At 35.0% G+C, this 21881-nt stretch overlaps 1 protein-coding gene across 1 annotated transcript; it reads left to right on the top strand.

Annotated features, from left to right (window-relative positions):
* The first annotated feature begins 7916 nt into the window (after positions 1-7916).
* On the top strand, positions 7917-9555 carry foxi1 (forkhead box i1). Its single transcript, XM_059531573.1, has 2 exons — positions 7917-8613; positions 8719-9555. Exons 1-2 carry the CDS (start codon positions 7983-7985, stop codon positions 9231-9233), a joined length of 1146 nt encoding a protein of 381 aa, XP_059387556.1. The 5' UTR covers positions 7917-7982; the 3' UTR covers positions 9234-9555.
* The last annotated feature ends 12326 nt before the right edge of the window (positions 9556-21881 follow it).

Below are 21881 nucleotides of genomic sequence, written 5' to 3'. Positions count from 1 at the left end.
ACATGGGACTATGTGCTAACATGGGATTGGAATGTATTTACTCAACACTCAGGCCCGGTAAATAGTTTATTTCTTTCTTATTTCAGGGACAAGATTGAATCTCATATAAACTATGTATCATGTTATTGCTTTTCTTTTCAGGCAATTACGGTTCAAGCAGTTTTGATTTCAGGTGGTGGTTTTTCTTTCATACTGATGCATTATGGTGACTGTGCTGGGGAGATTTTTCCAGTGGAGGTAAAACAATCACAGTATTGAAACAATGATTCACTAGCTCTGCATGTATACATAACATTTGGCTGATTTTAATAGGCTGGATACGACACAATAGGCTCCACTGACTACTACGTAATTCATTATGATTCAAATAATGGCTACTCCATCCCAAACCTCAAGACCACGACTAACGTAGATGTTCCAGGTCGTTGGGCCTTTCTTGTGAACAATGGAACAGGTAGGATTTGAAACATAATTATTTTTTTACTATTATCAATTTTTTTATATCATTTCAGAGTGTCTTACTATGTGTATGTACGTTTAGAAATCACCATAGGAGTTCAAATGAAACTTCAGTCATTTTTAGACCTAACACAGAGTGGAAACATGGAGGTTGTTCTGCATCAAGTAAGTCACACTTTTCATAACAAAAGTTGTTGTTTGGAAGCCCTTTATTGTCTCTTTTATCTTTGACTTTATATCTGATAGTTGTGACTTTTCTATCTTGCAAGGACCTTTTCTAATTTCTTACTCTGGGAATATTAACCAGTAACCTTAACCAGTAGATTACAGTTGAAATAATGCTCATTTTGATCTGTCTATCAATCTTTTTTTTTAGATAAAACAAGAGCTGGTCAGTCATGGAGTGTCAAGTAACTTTGAGCTGAAGTTAAGGAAAGTCAAAAAGTCGTAATGCATGGATAGGAATTAAAACTCTAAATGTTGTTGCCGTAGAAGATGTAGAAACTGATAAAGAGAGGAATGTAACTCCACAAGAAGGAAATTTATAATTTTGTGCGCTTCTACATCGATTTGTTTTTACTTTAACATTTTATAATAAAACACAAACATGATTTAGCACAAATAATGAAATATGTACAAATTAATTATATACCATGTTTATTAAGCTTGAATAATAATCATTGATTCTCATGTTTTGTCCCACTTCCTGAAGAGTTTCAGGGGTTTTGAATCAAACTGATCTATATGTGAACTATGAGACTAAACCTGTTCTTCATCTACACCTCCATTTATGAGCATCACTCATCCATGTCAAAATTCCTTCACGTAGTCTACTTGTTTATGGTGTAAACTATGTTACCATCGAGAACTTTTATAACAGCAGGTTTTGCACAGTTGGCAATGACGTGCAAAATCTAATGTAGGTGTGTTCATAATTTGAAAGTTTTGTTTATGATTTTTGAGGATGTTTGCATGTCAGCATTTTAATGTTGGCACCTGTATGCCAAAAACCCATTGTGTTTGATTTGATGCCCAACCTTTGATGTCAATCACAAATACGGAAGGTTTTTGTATTTTCTTTTTCAAGTTTATTCAGATCTGCTGTGTACTGTTACAAATAACTATATTACAAATAAAAAGAAACTCCATCTCAAATAATCTATTTATTCAGTAGGCTAAGAGGTGATGAAGTGGGTCATAAATAAGTTTATATTACATATTAAATGGTATAATATGGCGCACCAATAATACGGTCCAGTTTAGTTGCATTTTAGGACTTTTTTTTTTTGAGTTTGACAGTCCCAGTTCTCAATAACTCATGGGATATTTTATTGAAACTTTTCTTACGTAAGAATGAACAGCAAACAACATATAGTTGTGATGGATTATGCATCATCTGCATCATATAGCAATGTTTTTTTTCTTCAGATGATGAACAACTAAAAGGAATAGTTCACCCAAAATTTTTAATTTGCTTCAACTTTACTCACCCTCAGGCCATCCAATATACAAATGGGTTTGTTTCTTCATCAGATTTGGAGAAATGTAGCATTCCATCACTTGTTTATTAATGGATGCTCTGCAATGAATGGGTGCCATTAGAATGAGAGTCCAAATAGCTGATAAAAACCTCACAATAATCCACAAGTAATCCACACCACTCCAGTCCATCAGTTAAAATATTGTGCATATTGTGTTAACATATTGGCATAAATATGAGTCCATAATAATGTTATCAGCAGTAAAGAAAAAAAAAAAAGTAATATGGTCTGAATCAGAAGAGAGAAATCTGCACTGATGAAGCATAATGTACAAGCCAAAACAGTTCTAAACATATATGTTAGTGGATTTTAATTGTGAAAGACAATCAGGGAAGGACTTAATCTCTAAAGGAAATGTTTTTATGGACTCTTATTTTAGCCATGGAAGCAACTTTTTTAAATTGAAAAAGTCTTGAAGGATTTGTTTCTTAAAAACATGAAGCTTTTCACATCACAAGATGTTAACTGATGGACTGGATTGATGTGAGGTTTATTTGTGGATTATTGGGATGTTTTTATCAGCTCTTTGGACTCTCATTCTGACGGCACCCATTCACTGAAGAGCATCTACTGATGAGCAAGTGATGCCAAATATTTCCAAATCTGGTCTAATGAAAATCTACATTTTGGATGGCTTGATGGTGAGTAAATTGAAATTTCATTTTTGGGTGGACTATTCCTGTGTTTAATTGACCATACTGTGTGTGTGCATTGATTCTCTTAGAAAATATCATAGGAGTTCAAATAAGAGTTACTTAATTTTCAGACCAAGAGAGTGGAAACACTGGGAGTGTTTTAGAGAACTACTACTACAGTACATAACACCCCCTCTCCCCCAAAATTGTGGTACTAATAGTCAGTTTAAAAACATTTGATCTTTATTTCAGCTACAACAGGAGCTGATCAAGTACAGTCTGCCAAGCAGCATCAAACTGAACTTAAGAAGAGTCCAAAAGAAACGTTTGTGATATTAACCATAATACAAGGAAAGAAATTCTAACAGAGACCAGTTCATTAAATCTCTTGTATCAAATATATACCTGCAATTAAAATATATATTATAGGATATTAAGGATAATAACAATAAAAAATCAGATCTAACATGAAAGTGAAAGGAAAATAATACACATTTCTATGAAAACTGGCATCTGCAGATCAGGAATGTCACTTTACAGGAAGGCAAACAGTCATGTGTTCTCACACACAAATGATATGTGGCTGGAGTTTAAGCTACAGTATCTGCAATATGAGAATAATGGAGGTAAACCTGTTATAATATTTAATGTAACATGAACTTTTCTTAATGAGATATTTGGGCAAGTACAGTCTCTTCTGGCTAGCGGTCACAATTTGAATTTATGTATATTAAGTATTAAAATATAATGAAATATTTAGCTATTTAGCTTTAGCTTTGTAGTAAATAAAAAAATCTATAATCTCCTGAATCTCCTGAATGTAAAAATATTAGCTATGTATATGTTCCTTGACTCACCACGAGGGGAAGACTCCGTGAGAGTTAGTGAGATACTAACACTGTAGAAGTTGTAAATAAAACAAACATTGCAGTAGCCTATATTTTAAAACATTAATTAAATTGTCTTTCTACTTCAAAATGTCATGCTTAAATCAATGTGTTACTTGCCATTTATTTAAAATAAATGAGTAATAATAATAATAATAAATTATAAGTAGGCCTAGCTTGTGAGTGAAATCTGTTTATACATCAAAAAAAAATTTTTTTATATTTTTAAGTGTGCATGAAGTGATTTTGTTAGATTCAGAAAGGATAGTCTTTGTCTTACCCTCAGTTTAATCTTTTACGGATCGTATTATTATCTAGTTACACACAGGCCTTTTTAATTCCAAACTGCTGATGCGGCATAGAGTGACATTGACAGAATGTTTCCTAAAAAAGGCCACATTCAATGTAGGCTACACAATAGAGTAGAATAATTTAATAGGATATATGTGCACATGTCAAAGTGTTGAGATTTAAATTTATTGTATTTTTGAAGTATTTTCTCATACAACTCTACTTTCATTACAGTGTTGGAGAAAGTTTTCATTGTCCATAAAGTATCAAAGATCATGATAAATGTGTGTCTCCATCTGCTGGTCAAACTTATAAATCATTTTAAAAAGTTGGCCTTGACTAAACAGAACTGCGTGCATCTTGCGGAACAACACTGTAGCCGGAACTACTTCTCTCTGTTTGTGTCTATTACGAATCACGCAGGTACTGGGCTACTCCGCAGCGTTTCCTACCAGAACCAGACTGAAATAGTCCGAATATAAAACCTTTTTATAGATGTACCGTCGTAAAGATTCATGATAATCCATAAATACGGGTTGAAACATGGATTCAAAATGTACTCACTATATACATTTTGTAAATTATGAAAACAAAACATTTATAGACTGAAGCTACTGCAGTATATTGTCAGATATAATTTGTTTAAAGTTACAAATCATTTTGTGAATTTACATTTAAAATGTATTTACCTTACTAAATTAGTCTCCACAGTCTGTTTTTCCTGTTTTGTTTCTGGTCTCCATATAATTCATGGATAAAGGGAGCTCAAACCCCAGAAACTTCCAGGGTCTCCTGTCAGCTTTGTGTCTTGTGGGCTGGCAGGCCATGGTTGCGCTTTACGCTATTGCCTGAAGCAGCAGTACTTGCGTCTGGTGGTATTGCTGGCTTGGATGTGTATGACCATGTCCCATCACTGCCTTCACAACATGACTGCATCAGTCCAGGTCTAGTCTCATCTGCACTGTTCACCAGCCATGGGCAGCTTCAAAGCATGCAATGTCTCAGAGCTACAATGCCCTGGTTCCCCAGTGGTTCCTCTCATGGTTGCCCACAAGCCAAAACTTTGATGTCCCAGAGGTACCTGCTATGGTGCTCCAGGTGCCCCAGTCTCGCTGTCTTGGTAGAAGAACTTCCTGTAGTGGCTACCTGGTCCTCAAGCTCCTTGTCATAACTGCATACTCACAAAAGCTTGTCCTGGACGACAAGTTCCAATCTAAGATATTCTTCTTATGGCTGTCCCAGATGCTATATGCTCCATGTGACCTATGCCCCGGGTAACAGAAGTTTCTGAAATGGCTTTATTTCATGGCTGTCCCAAACTCTCCATGTGATGTTTTCTGAGTACCAGAAGTTCTCGAAAAGACCACTAGTTCCAGTACTCCTGGCTGCCCCAATGCAAGATCTCGCCTATAAAAAAGATAAAACCTATAAAAAGATAAAACCTATAAAAAGGTTTTATATTCGGACTATTTCAGTCTGGTTCTGGTATATATATATATATATATATATATTGTTTATACATTTTGAAACTTTGCCTCCTTTTTTGCATTATTTTTTTAAAATTTTATTCAATTTAAGTTTATTTGTATAGCGCTTTTTAACTATACAAATCATTACAAAGTAACTTTACAGAAAATTACTTTTCTGCAATATTTAGTAGCAGCTTATAAGTGGTGACTGTCAGTTTATGTGCATATGACAGGATTTTTAAAATTAATAATTTAAACCAAAGATAAAGAGTAAGAATGCACATTTGATCAGATACAACTGCAGTCACAATTCATGAGATGCATTATTCGAATGCTTGGCGAAAGAGATGTGTTTTTAATCTAGATTTAAATAGAGAGAACCTCGAACATTATCAGGAAGGCTATTCCAGAGTTTGGGAGCCAAATGTGAAAAAGCTCTACCTCCTTTAGTGGACTTTGCTATCCTAGGAACTACCAAAAGTCCAGCGTTTTGTGACCTTAGGGTGCGTGATGGATTGTAGCGTGGTAAAAGGCTAGTTAGGTACGCAGGAGCTAAACCATTTAGGGCCTTATAGGTAAGTAATGATAATTTGTAACTGATACAGAACTTTAAAAAGAACTTTAAGAAACAAAATGTACTTTTCTTTCTTTTTTTCAGGTTACTGCAAGAGATGCTCCCTGCCTCAGCTGCTATGGGTGCAGAGTCCCCTATCCCTATCATGGAAAGGATATATATATATATATATATATATATATATATATATATATATATATATATATATCACTATAAAGGGAACATAATATCATGTAATATACATTCATTTAACTAGATTTAAATTTAAATATGTAAAATGTTCAATTTTTTTACCTTATTATTGAAATTGCATCATACTTTATGTAAATGAAGTGAATGTACTACTGTCAGTTAAGATATGAATTAATCTGTTAAATACTTGATGTTTGATGTCCGAAAGGAAGAAAAACAGATTGCATTTTAAACTGTAATGATGAAAAGGTGAAAGACAGATGACAAGGGTGTTTAGGCTTTACTTGCCATTGCATGCCCGTCTTCTGTAATTCCCTGTAATTTGCTACATCTTATGAGTATTTTTATTGTGACTGCATCCGTCAGTCAACAGACAGAGTTGAAATGTTCTCGTACTCCAGAAGGTGGCGATAGAGAAGCATCTCTGTGCACCTCCACCAGGCCCGTAGACGACTTTTATCAGCTTTATCACAATGTGAATGTCATGCACATGATGTAAGCTTAAAATACCATCGCCATTTCATTTCCTTCAGTTATTTTATTTGTATCCTCATTTTATAAAAGAGGTTATATTGCTAAATGTCTGTTTACTCTTGAACAACGACAAGTTAACAAATGTCCTCATATGTTTGCATTAATTATTCCCCAGACCATATTTATAGTTATAGTGAGACAAATATTTCCAGAGACCATAATAGTTAATATTCACATTCTTATTTATTAGTTTTTTTATTTATTTATTAGATGTTCTCGTCGGATGAATGTCTTGTGCATTTTCAAAAATGTAAAATAAATAGTCTACATAAATAACTCAGACCTAACTAGCCTAAATATTCATGCAACATGCTGAATAATGCTGAATTCCTTTCCCAAAACTGCCTGTTCATTTTGATTCTTCTGCCATATCCATTTGTAAATTCATGCGAAACTTTGCTGAATTCGCATGATATAAACTGGGAGTGGGGGAGTTTCGTCCAATTAGACTAACTTCATGTTGATTAATGATAATGCATCATTACCTTTTGTCCAAACTAAACGTTTCGTTTCATTAACAAAGACAGTTTACATCCAAAAACATTTAGATTTTGAGTCCAATGTCTAGTTACACAAACGCTTGTTTTCTCCAGCAGTTGCTTCATATGTTGGTTTCAATCGTTGAATTAAATCATCTTAAATTAGAAAATTGTGATCCACTTAAGTTACAGTGCCAACTTAAATTCACGAATTTTTGTTATGCTATTGAACAATAAAACTACACTGTTATAGGCTAGCAATAATGAAGGCAGGTTTTACTTAGGCTATTTAAAAAAAAATCTTAGTGATTTCAGATAGCCATAAACTGTTTTAAAATGAATGCAATTTATAAAACAACTGACCCATTACAATGTGACAGCATGCCAATCGTACGAGCTGCAGGCCTATCTTTTTTCCCCTCCGGGGATTAGCGGTGAAAAGGTTCAGTAGGTTTTATTTGATTTGATTATTTTTATTCTATTTTTTATTTTTATTTTTGTAGTCGAGACTTAAGGTTGCATCTACACAGAAACTTTTAAAAATGAACATGCACTGAGACATGACAAGTTTGACCATTAGCCACTCATCCATAACTAGATTATTTTATTATCATTATTATTATTATCAATTTCTTCTTTTTTTTTTAATAAGTACCCCTCTTTTTAATATTTAGATAAGCATTTGTTTTTTTCAGCATGAATCTCAAATGCTTATCACATGAATGACCTCGACGCCAGATTGATGCATATTGGATGAAGTTAATTGAGGAGAAGTGTGACAGTGGGAGGGGTTGCCAACCAGCAGCTCTTTCACTGCATGCGCCCTGGACAGGTTAAATACCCCTCCCCTGACGCGCACTCGGCACCCTCGAGTAAACCCTCGGAGACGAGCACACCCAGCGGGTCTGTTCGGAGAAACTCATGTTTCTAGAGGGAGAGCGGATTATGAACGCGTTCGGGCAGCAGCCGTCGAGCCAGCAGACCAGTCCTCTCCAGCACCACAACGCACAGGACATCCTGGACATGACCGTGTACTGCGACACCAACTTCAGCATGTACCAACAGAACCTCCACCATCACCACCACCACGCGCAGAGGCCACCTGCGCATCCTTCCAGCTACGGCCTGGGCGAATACACCTCAGCCACAGCCAACCCTTACCTGTGGATGAACAGCCCGGGTATCACCTCATCCCCCTACCTCTCAGGTCCGAACGGAGGCTCTTACATTCAGCCAGGATTTGGGTCGAACCAGCGGCAGTTTCTTCCTCCTCCCACGGGCTTTGGAAGCGCGGATCTCGGTTGGCTGTCCATTTCAAGTCAGCAAGAACTTTTCAAGATGGTTAGACCGCCTTACTCATATTCAGCGCTGATTGCGATGGCTATTCAGAACACGCAGGATAAGAAACTGACGCTCAGTCAGATTTATCAGTATGTGGCGGACAACTTTCCTTTTTATAAGAAAAGCAAAGCCGGATGGCAGAACTCCATAAGACACAATCTATCCTTGAACGATTGTTTTAAGAAAGTAGCGCGGGATGAGGACGACCCTGGTAAGTTTGAATGCTCTTTCTTTTTCAAGAATTCGAATTAGTTTGGCGCGCGTAATTACGCGCTAGGTTTTAGTGTAATACTAACTTGTTCCCGTTTTTTTTAAGGAAAAGGAAATTACTGGACTTTGGACCCCAATTGCGAGAAAATGTTCGATAACGGCAACTTCAGAAGGAAGAGGAAGAGAAGAGCTGACGGAAACGGCAGTAGCCTGTCGGTAAAATCTGAGGACGCGCTCAAATTGGCGGAAACGGCGAGTCAGATGAGCGCGTCTCCGCAGAGCCTCCAGAACTCTCCGACCTCAAGCGATCCCAAATCTTCCCCCTCACCGTCCGCAGAGCACACCCCGTGTTTTAACAATTTTATCGGTAACATGAACTCAATAATGGCTGGAAACGGCAACGGCATCAGAAGCAGAGACGTCAGTTCTGGACACTTGGGGGACTTTACGCACGGCATGTCTGGACATGAAACTGTCTCTTCATCAGAACCAGGACATCTCAGCACCAACAGACTGAACTACTACTCAGCGTCCCATAATAACAGTGGCTTGATCAACTCGCTTTCCAACCATTTCAGTGTCAATAACCTCATATACAGCCGGGACGGAACAGAAGTTTAGAGTTTGTGAACCTCTGTGCTCTGTGAGTACATGGACAATATGTTCTTACTTAGACTTCATTTCTATACACGCTCACCTCAGTCGCACAGTTCATTTTAATTCAGACTCTGGTGTTTTGGGATGCATCAGCAAGTGGATTTGCATCATTTATATTTATTCTGCAATGAATAAATGTAACCTTGCACCTAACTGTGATACTTATCAAGTCAACATGTCTATTTCCTAGGCCACCATAACAAGTGCCTTCAGTTTTTTGTAGAACAAATGTAGATATATTTTATTTAAATGGAATGTTTTGGATTTGTAAATAAACGTGCATATATCTGAAGTTTCTGTATCATCGATTTCTGTTTATTTGCTGTTTGCATGCATGATGATTTCCCATTATCTGCTTAATGGCACAACAAACAAACACATACCTAGTGCATCTCAGTGTGTTCCCACGCGATCAGCGGGTGGCCGCAGAGATGCACATAACTGTAACAGCAATTAAGACGTTTGCATGTTTATGTAGTTTGTTTACAGTAGCTTGCAATTATATATAGTTTGTTTGTGGATGGCTGCAATCAAACAGGCAGTTTACTGACAACTTTTAATTAGATTTTGCACTAAAGTACAGTTTAGTTTTGAACAGTGCATTGAAAGATCAGATTACACTTGACATTTTTAGTGCAAATGTGTTGATGTGTTCTTTCTGAAAGCCTAAATTTCAAGGTAATTTAACCAGCGCCCATCTCTTTCCCATAACAGCTCAGCTCCAGCAAACATATTGAGTTGACAATTATTTATGAAAAGAATTTCAGGTTTAATCGAGCGTTTGAATTAATCCATGCCCCTGCTGTGTCCTCTCCTCCTAATTGCTTTCTGCAAAAAGCCAGACACATTTAACTCTTCACTGTCCTCATTATCTCAGGGAAGTTTTTCAGTCTGTTTATTTACTGTACAAGCTCTGGCATTGAATGGCACAGACTCAATTGGGTGATGGTGTAAATAGCCTTATATGATCCACCAGTTTATCTAGAGATTCAACTTCCCCTTCTACCATTAACTCATGTCCACTCTGACCTGCATGAAAACAGTAGGTGAGACGGAGACATTTTCCGCTTGTCGCTTTGCATGCAGCTGATTTAGACAAGTCATCACAGCTTCATATCTGGAGAGTTCAAAAGTTCGGCTGTTTGTCTGGGAGCTTTTATTTACTCTCGACTTATTTAAAGGTGCATAAAAATCCCTTGTTTGGTGAATGTTAACATTAGGTAAGAAAACATTATTTCTGAATGTTCTCATTTTTGGAATGTTTAAAAAATAATTAAATGTTAGAGGAAACATTATAGGAAAATCCCATTTAATCAGTTAGCAAATAATATGGGAAAATTACTGTTTGGTCTGAAACATATCTTTAATATTTAACCAGAGTTAGATGAACATCCAGAAATGTTTCAGAAAAGCATTCCATAAAGGATGCATAAATGATGATTCTGAATGCTTCCGAAGACACAATAAAGGAAGAATGTTTTATCATAATTTTGAGTGAACCTTGCCAAAATGTTCTAAGAATTTTCCTGTTAGCTGCGATGTTGTAAGGTTTACATCATCCTCAACCTTGAAAACAGGATCGAGTGACTCTAAGGTTCTTGAGTTGTTATATTGATCTTTGGAGATAAACAAAAAAAAGTCTTATCGCATCATTTAAAGTTCTTCAGATTAACATTTCTGGGTTCTTTAAAGCACTCTAAATCTGTTTTCTAACAAACAGACTAATTTTTGTATTTATAAAGGCTCCAATGTCACATGAGACTGTAAAACCCCATTGTTTTACTTTTCATTCTTTTCATCTTTCATCTTCAGGAGTGAAGTTCACAAATTTATATGGTTTTTCCGTTTTTTTTGGTTCCTGCTCATGTGTCTTATTTCAAAGTCAATCTACTCCAGGTCCCATATAAAAGAAATAAAATTAAAATAAACACACAGGCCTTACTGCAGTACAACTGAATTGGCTCTGTTGTCTGGGATAAAGCAGAACTGACAGGAGATTCGTGTCCACGGTGCTGGAAAACAAACGGATCTGGCATCACCAGAGACACCCTGCCGCTCTCTAGTGAAAACACAGAACAAATGAAAGCACTCAAAGCACATTTCCCCTCCGTGCGTCTTTGTTCTAACAAAGGACATTGTTGTTCCACTATTGCAGGATAGATTCTCATAGTGACAATGTATCTGTGGTGAGAAGAACATGCAATTGCAATGGACATAAATAAGACCAAATGACATGCAATTAGCCTAATTAATTTATAAAACACTATAGGGTCAATGATAAATAAGAATGTCTAAGATGAAATATAAAATATAAAAAAATAAGTTATTTTAACAATCTTAGTTTAGACTATACGTTTAAAAATGTAGCCTATAATTCATGGGGTGTAATGCGTGTTAGGGTCTATGGTTCAATTTGTTTCAGTTTTCTCATGTGATATCTTATATATATATATACATATATATATATATATATATATATACATATATATATATATATATATATATATACATATATATATATATATATATATATATACATATATATATATATATATATACATATATATATATATATATATATATATATATATATATATATATATATATATATATATATATATATATATATATTTATATACAGAGAGAGAGAGAGAGAGATTTTTTTATGTTTACCTTTTATTTATTCATTTATTTTGAAAACACAGAAAATTAGCCTTTATTAAAACTTTTCATTGTCATTCTCAATGCATTTTTCCATAAGCAAAACGAGCAGAACTGTACAATTGCAGATAACGTTACAGAAACTAAAAACTGTCCGTTTGTTTTTATTCATTCTTATAATAGCTGGTTTCATTTGCTTGCATTATTGTGCAAACTGATGCAAGGCTAAACGTTAAACTCTCTTCACGTGTTACAGATTGATCAAATCGAAGCATCGATACTTCACGATAGCCGATGCTAAAACAATATGAATTTGCAAATGTGACATTAAGAAAATTTAGGCTACAACATGTTCTTGCATGTACTGTAGGCTTATGGTTATGGTTATGATTCTTTGATTTCCTGTCAACATCAAAGGCACAGATTATGGTGATTTTTGGGGAATTCTGTCCTCAAATCTAAAATTGGAGCAAGCTGTTATTATATTTTTCAGGCTAGCTGTGTCTAGCAAGTTGCTATATAATGAAAATCGATATTAGCCTAAAGGTTCGTCATCATAGAGCTAGCTGTCAGCTAGTGTTTAAAATTATTTTATACCATTTATTATTTACAATATTGGTTGGCCAATTCATTTATTTATTGATGCTTTTATATTTTTACAATACATTTTGTTGTAATAATCTTTTTAATGGCAGATTCCACTGTGACAAGTGTAACAGTTTTTTATTTCTTGCCAATAAATGTAGGAGTTTTGTTGGAATTCTTCATATTCTTCTATTTTTTCTTTTATTTTTTATAAATATTCTCTAATTGGTGCATTTGGTAATTTCTGATATTGTTTGATATCATTTTATTCTTGCATTTAAAACTCAACATAAGTAGTCAGAATTTAGCCTATGCATAATTATATTTTCTTGACCTTTACTATCATGTGGTAAATCTTGAATATTTTCCCCACAGATGGACACTGACTTGCATGCTGAAGGTCCAGACTGACCGCGGGGCCCCTGGGGGCCCTCACCCTTCACCTTTCTCATATCCCAGGTGCCAGGCTCCCGTTTGTGAGGTGAGGATGCCCTGGGGCAGGGATTGGCCAGCATGTCTCTCTGTGGGGGTCTCAAAGGGTGCTGATGTTCTTGTAGTCCTCCTCCAGTGAGGAAACACTATAATCTTAGGGTTAAACTCAGCAAGCAAAACTAGAGCTTCATCGTTACACAGGCTGTTGAGACTTCAGTGCTAAGATTATTCTAATCTAATCCAATCTGATAATCTGATCTAATCTAATCTAATCCTGTTTTCCTTGAGCAGGAAGAGGAAATATCACTTTCTACTGACATCTGACACCTAATCCTTGCCCAAGAATCCTGGGAAAAGGACGTTATGTAAGGTGAGGGGTTTTGAAACCATGCATCGATTCATTAAAATCAATGCATTTATCTATACAACACTGGAAGGGTGTGGAAGATATATAGCTTTTTAATTTCCAAATAGTCCAGAGATCAGGTACTATGTGTGGGTTTGTAAAGATAAACAATGTTTGAGGAGTCATGTTACTGATAAGACTCGGCCTGGAGAAGTGCAGTCACTCAGCGACTCACAGATTGAGACCAAACTGATGAGTAACTGGAGGATAGTGTTGCACTCTGGGACGTGTGAAACACCACTGCCATTAGCGGACAGATGCTTTAACCTGTTAGGGAAAAATATATCCTAGGTCAAAACTTTGAGAGAGTTATTCTGAATTAAACCTATTAAGTTGCATTTATGGTAAGGCAATCAATTACATGTACTAAATCAGGCCCGGCTGCAGGATGAAATGACTGAGGGGGCATGTGAAATTGTTAAGGGGGCTTAACTTTATTACACCATCAATGATTAATACACACTGAGATCTCGCTTTGCAACGACAGATTTTTAAATACAGCGCTCCCTAAAACACTTAAGTTTAAAATATTCTAACTGACTCCCGAGAGTAAGATTTTTCAAGGCGACAGTTATTTTAGAACGTTCCCCCTTAATGTTTCCATGGCAACGCATCATATTTGTCACGTGAAACACCGCAGCCACAATAATAACACTGTATAACAGATGTAGGCAATCCTTCATTTCGTTTTTCCTTTTTTATTCGAAATATTCACAAACTTACTTACCATGTCATCAACTATCTGATATTCCGATTCTCAAATATGTTTAAGTGAGTGTGTTTGGTCGTTGAAAAACCTTTATAACAATAGAGTAAACTTTATAGTTAGCCTACTTCCACTGTGTTTGTCTGATATGAAAAACACACGTCAGCAAATTATATTTGAATAGATTGTTATTGCTGCTTCCACAGACTCCAAATGTAGGCTATTGTTTTACCAGTGCTTATGTGTATTTAAATGTCTGAAATCTAAAATAAACATTATGAGGTTGAAAACACTGCATAGTTGCGATATATGACAGCGTTGAGCTCGTCAGTATCTGGCTCAGCGCCAACCAACGCGAAAAGACGTTTGAATCTGGCAGTAATGTCACGAGTCACAACACTGAACATTCTAAATCCCATGGGGATAAGGTTCAATTATTATTTAACTCAAAAGGTTGAACATTTTATTTTTAACCATGAATACAAAAATGAAACAGAGGGGGCACAAGTCAGATCTGAGGGGGCATTGCCCCCTTTTGCCCCCTTTTGCCCCCTTTTGCCCCCTTGTGGCGCCGGGCCTAAATGCACTTGCATTCAAATATTTGGGTGCACCTACTCATTCCGACAACTTTACGATTTTCTATATTTTAGAATAAAAAAAGTATTCATTTATTTCAGTGGAAAATTGGCCAAAAAGTGTGTGTGTCTGTGCCATATCAGGACACAACTCAGTATAATGACATGGGTATGACACAGGTATTACAAGGAGAGGGTGACTTATGAGGACATAACCCATGTCCCCATTTTTCAAAACGATTATAAACCATACAGAATTAGTTGTTTTTTTTAGAAAGTAAAAATGCACATTGTTTCCTGTGAGGGTTAGGGTTAGGTGTAGGGTTGGTGTAGGGCCAAAGAATATACAGTTTGTACAGTATAAAAACCATTACACCTATGGGATGAACCCACTTTTCACAAAAACAAACGTGTGTGTGTGTGTGTGTGTGTCTGTATATGTAGTTTTAGATTTTTTTTATGCTTATTTAACACTATTGAATGACTTCATAATATGTAGATAGAGAGCTTTAGATTTTTTTATACTTATTAAACACTTTGAATTATTTTATTCTGAAGCATTTTGTAAATATGTTTTTCTTTTTTACTATTTTAAACCTGCAAAACATGTAAAAGCTCATTACATATATGTTTTTAATTGTTAGAAGTGTATATACAGAATTAGCTGCTGGCTGGCTGCTTGTATATTGTATTTAAAAACTAAATTTGAAAATATTAATATAATTATGTTGTTGTAAAATGAATACTATATATTTTATATAAACACTGCTATTATATTCCTGTAATGCAATGTTTTATATAAACAAATACAATTCTTAATAAAAAAAAAATTTTCATAATGAAATACAATCAAAATCAAAGAAGCGTATGCCATTAGATATAATACAATACCTTCTCATGTGTCCAACCTTTGGTACTGTATATCAGCAGTCTAGAAATGTAAATTAGATGTAAATTAGCAGTTACACTGGACTAAAGTCAATCAGTTTGATGTAGATGATAAACTATTGTTAAAACCTTAATATAACTATATTTTAATAATGATCTCATTGGAAAGACCTGACTTGTCCGTTTTATCTTGCATTTAAAGCTTGAACATGATACCATTACTGCCCAGTCAGCTCTATCAAAACAGACCCATAACTTACAGTAGTGATGGTTCAGTCATCCTACGGTCTGTTCATCACTGTCAAACCCATAATACAGTAAATGTTGTGTCTGGATCCTGGGCAACGTGTCCATTCTCGTAACCCAGCTTTATCACCAAACGAATGCACAATATGAAAACCGACTCCGTCTGACCTGGAGAACATGATCGTTCAGACACTTATTCTGTCTTCATCCAACCTGACGTTCAACATCTGCTTGTACCAGTCAGCAGGAATTAGGAGGCTAATATCTCATATCACCGCGAGATCTCTGGAGGAAGTTTAATGTTTAAGGCCGCAACACGCGGCTGGGAACATCGGCTCCTCGCAGCTCTGTCAAAAACATGAAGCATACATTCGATATCTGAGGATAATGGTCATCTAATGGTATGACTCTGGTATGGTTTCATCAGACTCCTTGCGGGTCCATAAAAGAGGTAATGTATGGGCTGATAATGGCATGAGATCCAGAGAACGACCTAGCAGCCTCCATATGGATGCGTTTATATAGAGCCAAACCTGTATAAGCTCTCTGAGCTGTCAGCACTTGACATGCAATATGATTTAGGGAGGTTTCAGCCACTGTGTTGGGAATATTGGTGTGATGGGACTGATATATGGCTACTGGGAAATACTACGTTTAGAGTTTAATTGCAGTTTCAATGTATTTTCTCACCCTCATGCTGAGCTCTGCAGCATTCTGCTTTTAAAAACGGTTTATTTTGCATATAAATGCTGTATTACAATAGTTATCTAATGAGAATGAAGATTTAATATGAGATAATATTTAAAAAGTCATGTAAAAAATGTTGATACTTCTTAAATATGCTGATTTTAATTATATATATATATATATATATATATAAATATATATATGAGAACTAATAAGATAAATAATAGATATTATTAATTAAATATTAAATAGTATTACTATTATTAAATTATAAATTAATAAAATATGATTAAATTTAATTCAACTATGATTACATTAACTATGACTATTATTACATTTATATTAAATATGACTTTTTAACTGTAAGACTATAAAGACATTTCTGTAGAAATAGCATGTGGCATTTAAATAAATATGACAGTATATAGACATAAATATGGCCATAATATAGCCTAAATATGTGTCAATGGTCATGTAGTCATGAAAATTTGAGACATTTTTCTTTTTAAATATCACTCAGATGTTTGCTTAGCTTATCTAAATGGTGACATTGCATAGATTTTCACAGTTTTTATATAAAACTAGCTCTAAATATTGTAGCCTAACCCTAAGATATTTATTATTGTTATTTTTTTTTTACAGTTACGGTATAATGAGCCTTTATTTTTATACTCTTTTTACATATGAGGATGTCTCCCAAAATAGCGGGAGTTTGTCAGGTCCGTCTCACTCATGGGAACAAATTTGTCTCCAAAATATGGTTAAGTAGGAATAGAGACACACATAAATGTCATGTTTTCATTGTTTTAACTGCATTGCAGTGCTCTTCCATACAGGTAGAATACGACCTCCACCCCCAAACCATGCATCAGTCTGAGAGTGTTGTATCCTCTGCAGGCCTGTGTAAGCCTCAGATGACCCATTGCTGAGGGGTCTAAGTGATACCCTTTCTAAAGAGGCCAGACATGCCTCTACCACACCACACCCTTTGTGTTCGGGACTAATCCAGCCTGCACTTCAAGGCTGGGCCGGACTTCAGAGGAATCCGCTATCAATCTAAAGAAAAGAAGAAAGAGCCTTAAATGAGAGAGTGACCCCCCCACCACTCCCTCAGTGAATTACTGTGATAAGGTGCTCATCCTCATAACACTCATTATTATATATTTGGTGAAAATCCTCCTGTGGTCGACATCAAAGGACTCGCTGAATTTCAGGAGGAACAAAAAAACTGCTGATGAACAGATTTTGGAAGTGAACATGGTTGAAATGTTAAGGGTGTTTTTAGACTGAACTCCAGTTTAAAGGAACCAAAAGTGAATCAAGTGAAAAAGAAATGGTTTGCATTCACATTGTTCTACTTTAGTGTACATCTAAACACCTACAAAAAAATGGCATTATTATTTGATCAAAATACAATTAAAAATGTATTTTGTTAAATATTAATACAGTTAAAATAGCTATTGCATTTAAAACATTCTATTTAAATATATTGTAAAATGCAATTAATTCCTGTGATGAAAAGCTGTATTTTCAGCATCATGATCCTTCAGAAATCATTCTAAGATTCTTATTTGCTGCACACAAAATATTTCTTATTATTGTCATTATTATTATTGATGAACAGAAAGTTAAAAGGATGTAAATTTAAAATAGAAATCTTTTATAGCATTATAAATGTCTTTATTGGCATTTTTTCACAAATAAATGTGTCCTTGCTGAATAAAAATATTCATTTTAAACAACTTATATAAATAAATAACTATGCTTATATAAATAAAATGAACAATTAATTGCAAAATATGGGTTAAATACACAATTTTGTGTGCGTGTTTTAATGGTTGTTAGGTATACACAAAACAACTTAATTTCCTGCAATTCTGGCCAGGATACTGTCATGTGACCACATTCCATTGCCATGACATCATATCGGGTGAGAGACGGGTGATGTTGACAGCTCATCCCATGAACGTTTCAAATGGGCCATGCTCAGCTTTGATGAGCACCCTGTTTTTAGCAGAAGCGTAATGCGCCAGATGACACTCAGATCACAGACCGCAGTGAAAGACAGCAGACTGACTCTTCAGACAGTATTGAGTGTTTAGGTTTACCATCCTCAAGGAAGATCAGACATAGAGAGGGATGATGTATGATGAGGAAGAGTAAGAGACAACTATAGCATTCTCAGCTGTTGTCTCAGAGAACCAACACGACTCCTCATAAAACGTCTCAAGCCAAACTAAAGAGACCTGGATTTGCAGCTCCTCATAAAGGGACTTATAATAGTTTATCAAAGAACCACTTGTTTCTAATAAACTAAGATAAGGTTACACTTTCTTTTCCAAACTGTCGTGCATCTCTACTGATAAAAATATGATGAGTAGGTTAACTGAATGATCTTTATTTGTTTTGTTGGATTGCTTTCACATCAACTATTGCAGTATTCCAAATCGTATAGTATTTATATACGATTATAATACTTATCTGAATTTTATGTTTCAATATTTTTCAGTTAAATTTTTAGTCTTCTGACATTTTTTTTTTTTTTATAATTTTTTATTTCAGTTTTGGTTTTAATTTATATTTTGGTAATTTTGTTATGTGATTTTCATTTTTATTACTTTATTATATATTTTTTTAGTTTTCATATTTTAGTTTAGGTTTTTAGTACTTATTTCAATTTTCATTTTTGTCGTTTAGTTATGTGCTTTTGTCCATTTATTACTTTATGTAGTTTTATTATTTTAAGTACTTTAGTTTGTTTTGAACTTATTTTGTTTTAAACTTATTTATTGCCATGGCACAAATTATATTTCTATTATTTTTTTTTATGTGATATTTAGATTTATTTTATTTCAATTAATGAAAACTATTTATAATACTTTTAGTTTTAGATAACAATGCAGTCATAGATACAGGATACAATATTATTACATTGTGTGTACATCACATATTAGGTAAAATAGCATTTTTAATGAAATTTTATCAATATATTTTTGGAACTGAGTGAAACATTTCTCATGTGTACATTTTAGTATTTCTCTTAGAAAGCAGCCAAATTATGTTCAGTATGTTTTGGCCAAGAACACATTAACAAGTCAGATTTCTCTGTACATGTGTGTGTGTGTGTATGTGTGTGTGTGTTTGTGTCACTGAGGCCCAGCTGTGCTCTCGTTCCTTTGAGGCTGACATGGGAGAGATCTTTTAATGTCTTGTAGTTGTTTTAACCCCTGCTGCCTCTCAGCAGGTTAAGCCTTACCAAACATTCATCCTGCGGGTCAGCGACACCGTTGACAACACACTTTAGTGTTTCACTCGGCTCATCCCCACTGTGATCTACCAGACAGGACCGGCCACGGTCAGAAACCAGCTCATCAGACTTCAGCTCCAACCACAGACCAGTTAGACTGCTGCTCATTAAGACTGGTGGACAGTGGATATTTAATGACAGGTCTGTCCAAAGACAAGTCCAACAAAATGATAGATAGATAGATAGATAGATAGATAGATAGATAGATAGATAGATAGATAGATAGATAGATAGATAGATGGATGGATGGATGGATGGATGGATGGATGGATGGATGGATGGATGGATGGATTCAATTCAGTTCAGTTCAGTTCAATTCAATTCAATTCAATTCAATTCAAGTCTATTTGTATAGCGCTTTTTACAATACAAATCGTTACAAAGCAACTTTACAGAAAATTATGTTTCTACAATATTTAGTAGTAGCTTATAAGTGGTAACTGTCAGTTTGTGCACGTATGACAGGATTTTTTGAAAAATTAATACAAGACGTAGTCAGCCAGACGATGAACATTATTAATATTATTAATTAATAATTATTATATGATGCAGTCACACTTGTAGCAATATTTGTTAGTTCTGTTTGTTGATTCAGGGTCAGCATCATCTCTTCTCAGGTGTTCTGGATCCAGACTGGAGCTTCTGTAAATCCTAGTTACCAAACATAGAAACAAAATAGAGACATCATTAGCATAGCTGCTGATCCAACAAAGTAAAATTAGTTTAACCCAAGCTAATGAATAAGAATGCACATTTGATCAGATGCAACTACTGTACACTCACAATTTAAGAGATACATTATTCGAATGCTTGGCGAAAGAGATGCGTTTTTAATCGGATGGATGGATGGATGGATGGATGCATGGGTAGATAGATAGATAGATATCCTCACTTCTCATTTAAATCTGTATGATTTTTTTTTATAATGTTTCACATTCTTTTCAAAATTTGATATCGGCTGAATAATTAAATAAATAAAAAAAATACAAAAAAGAATAAATAAAAATAGATTGAAAGAATTATCCGTTTATTTAAGATAAAATGAATCCACGATAATTTTATTATTTATGCTTTTTCATCAATTAATGCACAAGTAGAACGTTTTGTGAAAAGTTTTGTTGCATGCAAAAAAAAAAAAAAATTACAATTTTTTTTGTAGTTTTTGATTAATTAATTGTAAGTAGTTTTAGTTTTTCCATTTTATTAAAAAAAAAAAATAATAATAACTTAAAGATGTAGTATTTTTAGTAGTTGTGATTTTATCTTTAGTGTATTTTTATTTCTTTTATTTGATTTTCAAGTAACAAAATGTTTTTTTTTTTTTTAGTTTTTGTTAACTATAATAACCCTTGATATTAATATGTTACAGCATAGTGCAAGGTCATAGGTTCAATTTCCAAGAAAAATATCTTCAGGATCTTCATATCTTCATCTGAATTGCTGTATCTGCATTTATGTCTTGTAAAATCAACCTGAACAGTAAAATATGGAATAATCAAACAGCATATTTTAAACAGTAAAGACATTCTTTCACAGCCAATATGGGCTCTTCAGAATAGAATGTCAACTGATTAAAAGTTGCATGTTGACAGATCTAACAGTGCTGTATTCTTAAGCGGTGTCTCTGCCCCTCCTTCATTAAATGGAGTAATTATTAGCCATCATTACCCTGCCCTCTGCCCTGATGCAACTCAAAGAGAGGCGTCACTATCTGATCACTATGTAAATGCGGTTAGCTGCCTGCAGTAATGGATCAATGGAGCGCTGGACGGCCCGTATGGGGGTGGCCAGAGACTGCCTGTCTGTCTGTTCCCAGCAGGTCCACTGTCCCGCATGTCTCCAAGGGTGGTGGGCCAGGGCATGTCTATCAGCTCGGAGACTCGGGAGGAAAACGCTGGAGGGGTTCAAGCCCGGGCTTGTTTGGAGGGCTTGGATTGCCGGGGCCTCTAGCCCTAAATTTAAATGTAAAATGTATGCAAATCTATGATGATTCAAGCAAATTCAGTGGAATCCACACTCTTTGATACGAGGGTCTACAACCCATATGATTGCATTTCTTTCAAATGTGCTGCTTCTGTAACTAGTGGTTTAACTGAAGCAAAAAATCCATGTTAATGGC

The sequence above is a fragment of the Carassius carassius genome, chromosome 40 (assembly GCF_963082965.1).
Source record: "Carassius carassius chromosome 40, fCarCar2.1, whole genome shotgun sequence".
Lineage (NCBI taxonomy): Eukaryota > Metazoa > Chordata > Actinopteri > Cypriniformes > Cyprinidae > Carassius > Carassius carassius.
Note: the sequence above shows the minus strand (reverse complement) of the source record. Positions and strands in the feature narration are given on the sequence as shown.